Source organism: Danio aesculapii, chromosome 23, assembly GCF_903798145.1.
Source record: "Danio aesculapii chromosome 23, fDanAes4.1, whole genome shotgun sequence".
Taxonomy (NCBI): domain Eukaryota; kingdom Metazoa; phylum Chordata; class Actinopteri; order Cypriniformes; family Danionidae; genus Danio; species Danio aesculapii.
The window spans coordinates 8,363,299-8,374,956 of NC_079457.1; the positions used below are offsets into that span (position 1 = coordinate 8,363,299).

The 11,658-nt window shown below is 35.7% G+C and overlaps 1 protein-coding gene across 1 annotated transcript in view; it reads right to left on the reverse strand.

Moving 5' to 3' along the window:
* Window positions 1–454: 454 nt before the first annotated feature.
* The window catches only part of camk1gb (calcium/calmodulin-dependent protein kinase IGb), a 48,078-nt gene continuing 36,874 nt past the window's right edge, over window positions 455–11,658 (reverse strand). The window contains 4 exon segments of the mRNA XM_056449582.1: window positions 455–3,534; window positions 4,115–4,214; window positions 6,182–6,510; window positions 9,224–9,311. Of these exon segments, the coding sequence (XP_056305557.1) occupies window positions 4,148–4,214; window positions 6,182–6,510; window positions 9,224–9,311 (484 nt within the window). The 3' untranslated portion in view covers window positions 455–3,534; window positions 4,115–4,147.

The following is an 11,658-nucleotide window of genomic DNA, read 5'->3' on the forward strand; positions in this document are numbered from 1 at the left end:
CTCTTTAGTTTCTCTTGTTCGTCAGCAAACTTGACAGGTATTTGTCTCCACTGTAGTAAGCAGCATTGATTATAATATGTTTGATTTAGCTCTGACAGTAAGTTTTGGTGCAGGGTTGCTACATACAGGTGTCTGCTACTGTGAACAATGTTGCCAGATATATAGTGATTTTTCCAGCCCAACAGCTGTCCAAAACGCACAAAAACACACCAAAAAACGTCCAAAATATTAGATTAATATTTTATTTAATTTTAATTTATTTAAATAGAAATTAACCTAGTTCAGATACGTGCGACGGATGGGGGCATGGGGGGGTGCGTGATGTATCTGAAGAGCGGGGGTGCGCGATGTATCTGTATGCCCTATTGTATTCACTATAAATTGATACAGTATTTTCTTTTTTTTTGAGCGGGATCAGACCAATAAGAAAACCAAATTTTTATTATGAGGGTTTATTAGTAAAAATATCACACAAAGCACTGACAGTATAGCCGTCTACACAAACATAAACTTCCTCTAGTCAGAAGACACTTCATTTTCAATCTCTTACATGATAGTTAGTTACAATACCGTATTTCTAACAGTAAAGTTCATGTTTGTCAGGTATTAGTACTGCTTTACAGTGCACACAACAACTATGGTGGTGGAAGAAGGCAATAAACAATTTGTATCTGTTTCATTACGAAAAAAATATATATAATGGATTAACATACAATAATTCCTGCATTACAAAAATAAACCTTTCTAGTTAAAGTACCCAAAAAAAGAGAAAGCTATTTATTGAATAATTTCCAGCTTAGGGGCCAATCATACCAAGTTCGCCTCTCCGGTCTGAGAACGCAACACATTGCCTTTTTTTATTGACAAGAAAAAAACAGTGAGCTGCACTTTTTATGTTGCTAGGCAACTACTCAATCAGCTGTGTATTGTCAAAGACTATAGAATACACAAGACATGTCACTCGAATAGTTTTGAATGGGAAAAAGTGTAACGTCAATATGGTGAATGAAGCCCTGCCTTCAAGTACAGGAGCCAATCAGCGATCGCTATAGACTGAGGATTCTCCGTGGAAGGCGCTCGAACCAGGCAGACCAGTTTCCGCAGATTTTGTGTGATTTGAACGTTTAGAAATGAAACTAAAGAGACAGTTGTTGTTTAAATATATTGGTGATTCCTAATATGAAATTTAATAGTAAGCTTGGCAAGCAATTTTGGAGAATTTGATGTTTCCCCATTCAAACAGAACCTCTGAGAGGCGTTTCAAAGGTGGCCTGAAAGGGACTTTGGTATTGTGCAGCTTATGTATACTTTCATATAAGCTCATACAATATATACTCCGTAGTCATCTTGACAACACAAACACTGCTGTCACCTCAACAGAAACCCCGCCTCGGCTTTCATTTGAAAATGAAAAAAGACTTGAAATGAAAAAATGACTTTTTTTCAACTGCAGGCGCACAGTACGCAATGGCAAAAATGTGAGAGCATTAGGGTGCGTTCACACCAGACGCGGATGAAGCGCCATGCGCGAGTGAATTAAATGTAAAGTCAAAGCAAAAACGCAAATAGACAACCTGAACATCGCTTCATTTGCACAGATTCATTCGCGTGAATCCCATCATTCGCGTCACCTCATTCGAAGCGCCAAGCACGAGTGATTTACATGTTAAGTCAAAGCAAAGACACGAATAGACATCCTGCGGCACTATTCACACGAACAAGATGGCGCGAATGGTGCAATTTGTGCCAATGATGCGATTCACGCGAATAAAGTGGTGCAAATGACGCAATTTGCGCGAATGAAGAGGTGCAAATGACGCAATTCGCGCGAATGAAGCAGTGCCAATGACATGATTCGCGCGAATGAAGCAGTGCCAATGACATGATTCGCACGAATGAAGCAGTGCCAATGACATGATTCGCACGAATAAAACGGTGCCAATGGCACGATTCGCATGAATGAAACAGTGCCAATGTCTCGATTCGCACGAATCACGTAATTTGCATCGATTTATTCGTGCAAATTTATCATTTATTTCGCTTAATTTATCTATTGTCAATGAAGCAGTGCAAATGACACAATTCACGCAAATGCAGCGGTGAAAACGACGCGAATGAAGTGTCTTAATTATAACGTTTTGTGCATTTGATGCATTCATGACGCATGAATCACTCAAGTTGGAAAATCTGAACTTTACCTGATGAACTCACAGTGCTGGGTGCACCTTTGAAAGTATCTAGTGGACTCAGACACGGCACCGAACAAATCTATGCCGTTTTTCAGCCTTCCTAAAGAACATAAAGCACAGCTACTCTCTCAATAAAATCCATGTTAGCCATTTAACAATGAAACTAGAGTCACCGGGCAGACAGAAGCCCTGCCCATGATGTGAATCTGCGTATAATTGAATTTGACACGCAAATGAGGCGAATTTGACGCGCGAATGAGCCGAATAAACTCAAAATGATTATGCATTATTTACGCGCAAATTGTGCGATTTTAAAAAACAAACATTTTTCACGCAAACCGCGTCTGGTGTGAAAGCCACATTAGAAAACCATTCAAAAAAGGAGCCTTTTCATAGCAAAAGGCACATTCGGTGTGATCGGCCCCTAATAGGGCTGCACAATATATCGGTTCATCATTAATATCGCAATGTGATCATTCGTAATAGTCACATCGCAACATATGCAATGTTGAGTCTGGATTATAGTTTATCATTTGGATGCGGTTTTTTAGGCCTGTGATTGCATGAGGACTTTAAAAGGATTCAGGCATACGAAATTGTACCGTTTATAACTTTAATAACAATTAATTTGATTGAATTATTTATATAATAAAGATTACGCTGTATTATTTGACATTTCATTACTGTACACCTGAATACTATTATACTCCTCATAAAACCTATAAAGCACTGTTCATTTTTCTATATTGTATTTATCCATGCTTGTAGATTCTTATTTATATTTTACGCAGATGAACTCCCCTGCAGAATCATCCCAATCAATCCAACATGATAAAAACTATCCGAAATGGAGATATTCAAATAATATCAATGTTTCCCCAATATTGTGCAGCCCTATAATCTAATATGACTTACAGGGAAATGTTTTTTACAAACTAAAATGACACATTATTGCACATTTTACAAACTAGCCATGCATCACATAGACTGTATGTACAAAAGCACAAAATAATACTCAAGAGTCCAGTAACACGGACCCCTGCTCCAAATGTGTGTTAATACAGAGAGATGAATTGACCTTGATCATGTAAAACTGCTTCCTCGAAGGAAAAATACAGAGTTTTGATGTTCGGCACCAATCATGGTACAGGGATACTGCGCTTGTGAGTGTGTGGCGGGCTGTATTTGTGCTCTGTTTGCAGAATTTGGAGGCACTCTCCTAAACTTCTGGATTAGAGGACGGTGCGGGCTGGTGGCCAGCTGTCCTGACAACACTCTTGACCGGGGCAGAGCAGAGGGATCTGCCCACAGAAAGCAGCCAGTTGGCCGGTGAGAGGTCACAGACCTGCAGCGAACAAGAGAAACAGACATTCAGCATTTGTATATTTGCAAGCGTATACAGTTGAAGTCAGAATTATTAGCCCTCCTGAATTATTAGCTCCTCGTTTAGTATTTTTCCTCAATTTCTGTTTAATGGAGAGATTGTTTTAATAACTCATTTCTAATAACTGATTTCTTTTGTCTTTATTGCCATGATGACAGTACATAATATTTCTCTAGATATTTTAAGACACTAGTTTTCAGTTTAAAGTGACATTTAAAGGCTTAACTGGGTTAATTAGGCAAGTTAGGGTAATTACTGTAGGTAAATCATTGTATAACAGTGGTTTGTTCGGTAGACAATTGAAAAAATGTTGCTTAAGGGGGCTAATAATATCGACCTTAAAAGGGTTTTTAAAAATTAAAAACTGCTTTTATTCTAGCCAAAATAAAACAAATAAGACTTTCTCCAGAAGAAAAAATATTATAGGAAATACTGTGAAAAATTCCTTGCTCTGAAATATTTCAGCAAAAATCACAGGATGGCTAATAATTTTGACTTCAACTGTATTTGTGTAATGAAACAATCAGTAGATCATCTCTACCTGTCAAAAATCATGCATTTGCAGTGCAGCCGATCACATGACAGAGCAAACACCGGTCTGCAGGTTCTGCCCGGGACGATTGGAGCTTCTTTTTGCATACCTGAGGAATTCAAAACGAATAATTACACTTTTGCATTTTAGCAGATGATTTAATCTAAACAACTTAGAAGAATAGCAAAGTATATGTTACAATTAGTATGTTTTTGTTTCCTTTACTGCAGTTTTTTAAGCTTATTTATTCATTTATTTTGCAAAATCATAAGTGCATTGATTGAATTTGAATAAAACATAGAAAAAAATACAAATGATTAAAAAGTCCTTAACATTGATTCCTCTCAGATTACAGAAACAAAAGACATTTTAGTACTATTTCTCAATTGTTATATTATTTACTTTAAATTAGCTTTTATTTACATATTTTCTTTATTTAATTATTTATTTATTATATTTACTTTCTGTTTTCATTATTTCATGTAGCATTTTCGGTTTAATTCATTATATATATATATATATATATATATATATATATAAAATAAAATGTCTGCAAAAAACACCAATAGTCTGCAAAAACCAGCACTCGTTCAGCCTCTTAACCCTTCACCCTTGAGTATTTCTCTGCCCACATACAGCAGTAAGTAGAAGACACTCTACAAATATTGTTGCTGTTGGACAACATAATGTACTTTTGAGGCTTTTTTAGTTGAGAATGTAGTTGTTTAGTTGTAGTTGTCTTTTGTATTTTGCAGTGCTGTATTTATACCATAGTAATTGTAGTGTGTTGATAGTGAGATGGGATTCGCATATAAGGAATGTATGTATTTTGTGTTGGCCACTCTTTGTATAACCAAAGAGTGACTTTCTTTGAGTTACTTTTTGGTTGGCCCTCTGTTTGTTTCTAAAGAGTCTCCTGTTTTTGTTACTGCAGACTAGTTCAGTAAACAGAAAGAAGAAATGCCCGCATGTGTTTAGCGTTTTTCCTCATCACAAACGCAACAGTAATCTGGTAGTATTTGCCTTGCTTTGGCTTTTTTTTTTTTTTTTTTTTTCACAACTATTGTGATCTCCCGATTGCAACAGAGAAATACTGGGAAATCTCTGTAGACTGATGGCATTTCATGCCGTTCAGCCTTATAATCTTAAAGTGTCAGCAAAATCACCTGTTTTGTCATCACCATAGACATTAGGCTAGAGAATCATTCAAACACTAGCTCTAAAGTGACACTGGTGAAGTAGTAACGGTTTCTGCTGTTCTGACGTCAGCTGCAGATGGGAATGAATGGCGGAAGAAAGTATTTCCTCATACAAAAAGATTTTGAGACTCCGTGTTTGATTTTCTTTTATATATAAACGATTATGCCATCAAACTGTTGTATAAACACAATATCACGCTGGTATCAGTGCGATATGGCTGTTTATTGTCACTGGTGACACACTAACGCACGCCTCCCACCAGTGCTGATATACAGCCACTACTCGTGTGATATTGCTCATCTATATCTATATCTATATATATATATCTATATATATATATATATATATATATATATATATATATATATATATATATATATATATATATAGAGAGAGAGAGAGAGAGAGAGAGAGAGAGAGAGAGAGAGAGAGAGAGAGAGAGAGAGAGAGAGAGATAGTTCTATTTATGTACCATATTAACATTTAATATAATATTATTAATAACAATTTATATATAAATTTGGTTCCTAGACATGAGATTAATATGCTTCTTATTTTTTTAAAACATTGGTTTTATTTTTTACTATTTTTTACTGTTAACAATAAAAACACTGAAAGAAATTTCATCTAACTAACCAATCATATCTAATTCAAGAATTTAGTACCCAGTTTTATAAAAATTTTTATTTAGCTCCTGTATCTTTAAGGTGTAAATGACCTCAATCATGATTGGCTAACCTAATAAATGTAAAATTAATAACTTGAGTAGCTCAATACATTAATCTGGTCTTTGTGATAACTACAACCACATTTGTGGAAACTGACACCCCTGCTGTGCTCTATTATTTTCCATGATAAGTAAACCTAAACACGTACCCATTGAGATCGGCTGGCTCCGAGTGGTACACGTGTTTGCCCTTCTCTGCTATGGTGAGGGTGCCAACGTGAGTGGTCTCGCTGTGACTGACCCGCATCGGGTGATACTGACTCTTGGCCTCGGTGGATCCGCACGGCCCGTTCATGCTGCCGTTGGGCTCGGGGGTCTCAGAGAGCAGCTTCTTGCGGACAGATTCAGGCGTGGAGGAGGCGATGACTTTGATTTCGGGCACATCTCGAGGGCAGTTTTTGAGACGCACACAGGCCTCAGAATGAGCCTGCTGGAGCTTCTTCATGTGGTTAATGGCCACTGTGGCATTGAAGGCTTGCTGGAGAGACCAGATCAGGGTTTCATTAGTATTAGTATTACTGCAGGAATGAAGCAACCAACAAAGAGACAATTTTTCCACGTAGACATCTGATACAGTTGAAGACAGAATTATTAGCCGCCCTCTATATTTCTGTTTAATGGAGAGAAGATTTTTTTCACCACATTTCTAAGCATAATAGTTTTAATCACTTATTTCTAATAACCATGATGACAGTACATAATATTTTACAACAGGGGTGTCCAAACTCGGTCCTGGAGGGCCGGTGTCCTGCAGATTTTAGCTCCAACTTGCTTCAATGCACCTGCAAGGATGTTTCTAGAATGCCTAGTAAGAGCTTGATTAGCTAGCCCAGGTGTGTCTGATTGGGGTTGGAACTAAACTTTGCAGGACACCGGCCCTCCAGGACCGTGTCTGGACATCCCTGTTTTACAAGATACTAGTATTCAGCTTAAAGTGAGATTTGAAGGCTTAACTAGGTTAACTATGTTAATTAGGCAGGTTAGGGTAATTAGGCAAGTTATTGTATAACTATAGTTTGTTCTGTAGACTATCGAGAAAACAAATAGCTTAAAGGGGCTAATAATATTGACCTTAACGTGGTTTTTAGGCAAACCATTGTATAACAGTAGTTTGTTCTGTAGACCAGTGTTTCCCAACTCTGTTCCTGGAGGCACACCAACAGTACATATTTTGACATCTTATCTGACCCATTCGTGTCAGGTTTTGGGGTCTTTTCTAATGTTCTGCTGAGTTGATTTAGGTGTGTTTGATTAGGGAGAGGTTGAAAATGTGTACTGTTGGTGTGCCTTCAGGAACAGGGTTGGGAAACACTGCTGTAGACGATGTAAGAAAATATGGCTAATAATATTGACATTAAAATTATTTACAAAATTAACATCTGTTTTTATTCTAGCTAAAATAAAACAAATAAGACTTTCTCCAGAAGAATAAAATATTGTAGGAAATACTGTGAAAAAAATCTGTTAAACATCATTTGAGAAATACGAAACCAAAAAAATCTCAGGAAGGCTAATCATTTTGACTTCAACTGCATATTGCAATATATCAGATTTAAATATGGGCTGGAACTGCAATGCAGTCAGAAACTGCATTAGCCGTGCGTTTATCTGAAAAGAACCATAAAAACCCAACACACCATAGAAAGATCGTCAGCCAATCAGATTAAAACTATAAACAAAAATAACCTTTATATACAAAAATGACTTTTTATAACCAAACACGTGTGCATAAAATTGATTAAAACCATAATCATCATCATATTAAAATTAAGAAAAACGTTTAAGAAAACACACAGAAAATGCATTTGATACAAGCAACTAAATGTATTCAATTATTCTTGATGTCAAGAATAAAATTTTCATGTTAAAATAATAAAATTGCTCTCTCTGGGTGAAATATACAGTTGAGGGCAAAATTATTAGCCCTCCTGAGAAATATTAACTCTTTTTCAAATATTTCCCAAATGATGTTTAACAGAGCAAGGAATTTTTCATAGTATTTCCTATAATATTTTTTCTTCTGGAGAAAGATTTGTTTTATTTCGGCAAGAATAAAAGCAGTTTTTCATTTTTAAGAAAACAGGTTAGCAAAAGAGAGGTTTTAAGAAAGGTTTATATTATTAGCCCCCTTAAGCTATATTATTTTTTCGATTGTTTATAGAACAAACCATCATCACCCGCTTCGAATGTTATCACTCGATTGAATGGGTGTTATCAGTGGTTATCAGCTGATAGATATGGGCCAGTAGGGCTGCTCTGCTCCTGGTGGTGGGTTCAGAAGGCTGTAATCATCCATCCACATGGTTAATCAGCTATCAGAGAAGACTTCAGATCTGTTTTGACATTACTGTGATGGTTGAGTTTAGGGTTGGGGTAGGGGTAGACGTTAATAAAATACAATTAATGAGAAATTTAATAAGTAATATAAATAATTCTCATTGAGCCGTTTGTGATTTATAGCTGATTAACAATGTGGATGGATGATAACAGCTTTCCGAGCCTACCAGTAGAAGCAGAAGACCCCTACTGGCCCATATCTATCAGCTGATAACCACTGATAACACCCATTCAATTGAGTGATAACATTCGAATCGGCTGTCGTCATACAATAACTTGCCTATTTACCATAACCTACCTAGTTAACCTAATTAACCTAGTTAAGCCTTTAAATGTCACTTTAAGCTGAATACTAGTACCTTGAAAAATATCTAGTCAAATATTTGTTACTGTTATCCTGGCAAAGATAAAAGAAATCAGTAAATAGAAATGAGTTATTAAAACTATTATGCTTAGAAATGTGGAAAAGAATTCTTCTCTCTGTTAAACAGAAATTGAGGAAAAATATAAAAGAAATTAAAACTTAACAGAAGGGCTAATAATTCTTTAACTGAAGATATTAGCACACAGTTGTGATCGTAAAAGGTTCAATGAAGATTCGCAAATCTTGATTAATTGTGGAGCTCTCTCTCAAAGCATGAAGCAGATATCTAAATCTAACTGAAACTGGTCTGTTCCAGAAAATGGACTCAGATGGAGCAATTACAGGCAAGACGGATGAGCAAATCAGTGACTCCTATTTACAGCTGGATTGAGCAAACAGGCCAGAGATCATCTGAAAAGCCAAGTGAGACTAAACCACCGGAGACTAACTCTGAGCCGAGAATACAGCGAGTTATGAAACGGGACCTTACCTTCCACTTGGACTTGGCGAAGTTTTTCTGCATCTGCTCGCTGACCGAGTGGTAGATGTCCTGACTGCGCGCCGTCTTCCCGATAATCCTGCAGGAAAACACTGGGATTTAGACAGCGAGAACTTTAATCTTGGTTAATCTAACAATTTGGGATTTCGCTTCTCCCACATAACAATGGGATTAAATGGAGAGCAAAAGGTTTAATCTGATAAAAAAAAGAGCTCCAGTGACCCAATACCAATTCTACCCCTTAGCACTTCCCCTCACCCCTACCCCTTGTTTTGCGCGTTCCCGTGAAGGTGTAGGGGTGTCACAATTCTCTTTAGCTTGAAGGCGTAGGGCTAAGGGGAAGGGGTAGATAGCACTTCGAATGGGGATTTTTCAGGACCACACTCGAAACCAAGGGGTAAGAAAATTTCATCTACAACGGCAATATAGCTGCACACGGAAGTCAAGAGTATTTTTTTTTCATTATTACGAATTTTTAAAACAAACAAGCACAAGTTTTAATACATTCATAACTGCGATTGTGTTTTACCGTCATGCTTTAAAAAAAAACGCTAAAATAAATCTATAATCCCTAATAATAACCCCTGTATAGTAGTCCCACAACATTCTGATAGTCAATGACACTCAAATCCCCAGTCAGAAAAGTCTAGTGTCTGGGAATGAGAATGAGCTTTTTACAGTGTCTGCTATAATGTTAATGTTGTTTTTGGTGTGTTTACATAGATGAATATGGCCAGGGTGTAAATTCACAGTACATTTACGATCTTATTGCCACATTATATCATTATGATAACATAATATATGCCTTCAGTGATTTCCTGAAGATAAATACCAAAAAATAACACAACTGGAATAACTACAGCAGTCGCCATCGTCTGATCTCATTAGAACCAAGAGATCGCGATGGCGTGTACAGGTGCTGTAGTGCTGTCCCATTTATTAGGGGTAAATTTTGAAGCTCATCCCCTTCACACTCGGTTTTAAGGGCCAAGACAGGGGTACAAAAATAGAATTGGGATTTGGCCATAGTCTCAAACTGGGCCCATACTTTATGAAGTGACAAGCCAAAGTTGGAGATTTCAATTTGAACTTTATGAATTAGTGTAATTTTTATATAATTTTTTTATACTATTATACTATTATAAGCTATTATATACTATTATACTATTATATACTATTATATACTATTATACTATTATATACTATTATATACTATTATGTACTATTATACTAAACTTGATATTTTAAATTAGCTTTATTTTTGCTATTATGTTCAATTTCATCTTCATTCGTTTTACTTAAACTTATTTTAAAATAAACTTATTTACATTTAGTTGCCAAAGCAACATGTCTGATTTAGAGTTCTTAATTCATTATTTTTTTCCATTTTATTTCATTCATTTTGCTTCGGCTTAGCCCCTTTATTCATCAGGGGTCGCCACAGCGGAATGAACCGCCAAATTATATAGCATTTGTTTTACACAGCGGATGCCCTTCCAGCTGCAACCCATAACTGGGAAACACCCATACACTCTTATTCACACAAACTCGTACACTACGGCCAATTTAGCTCATTCAATTCACCTGTACCCCATGGCTTTGGACTGTGGGGGAAACCGGAGCACCCGGAGGAAACCCACACCAGCACGGGGAGAGCAGGAAAAACTACACACAGAAATGCCGGAACTCGAACCAGCAACCTTCTTGCTGTATAACCACTGAGCCACCATGTCACCTCCCACTTTATTTAATTTAATAAAAAATATTATAATTATCTTTCTAATCAAATATTTCATCTAATATTTATATTAAATTTTTATTTATACTTAATATTTAACATTTACATTAGATTTAATAGATTTATTTATATTAGATCATAAATTAGATTTAATAATAATTATATAATTTAATAATAATTTAATAATTTAAATTTAATAATTAAAATTTTTATAATCTGAATATTAAATCTAATATTTAAGTGTACATTTTTCAACTAATATTTATAATAAATTTAAATTGTTAACTAATATAGTTTTAAATTATTTTAAGTTTAAGATTTTCATCCCATAAATAGTTTTACATTAAATATTTTATTTCTACACTTCTACACAAAATTATTGGCCCCTTTAGGCTATATTTTTTCGATAGTCTTCAGAACAAACCATCATTATACAATAACTTGCCTAATTACACTAACCTTCTTAGTTACCCTAATTAACCTAGTTAAGCCTTTAAATGTCACTTTAAGCTGTATAGAAGTGTCTTGAAAAATATCTAGTCAAATATTATTTACTGTCATCAAATAAATCAAAGATCAAATTAATTAATGAGTTATTAAAACTATTATGTTTAGAAATGTGCTGAAAAAAATCTTCTCTCCGTTAAACAGAAATTGGGGAAAAAAATAAACAGGGGGGCTAATAATT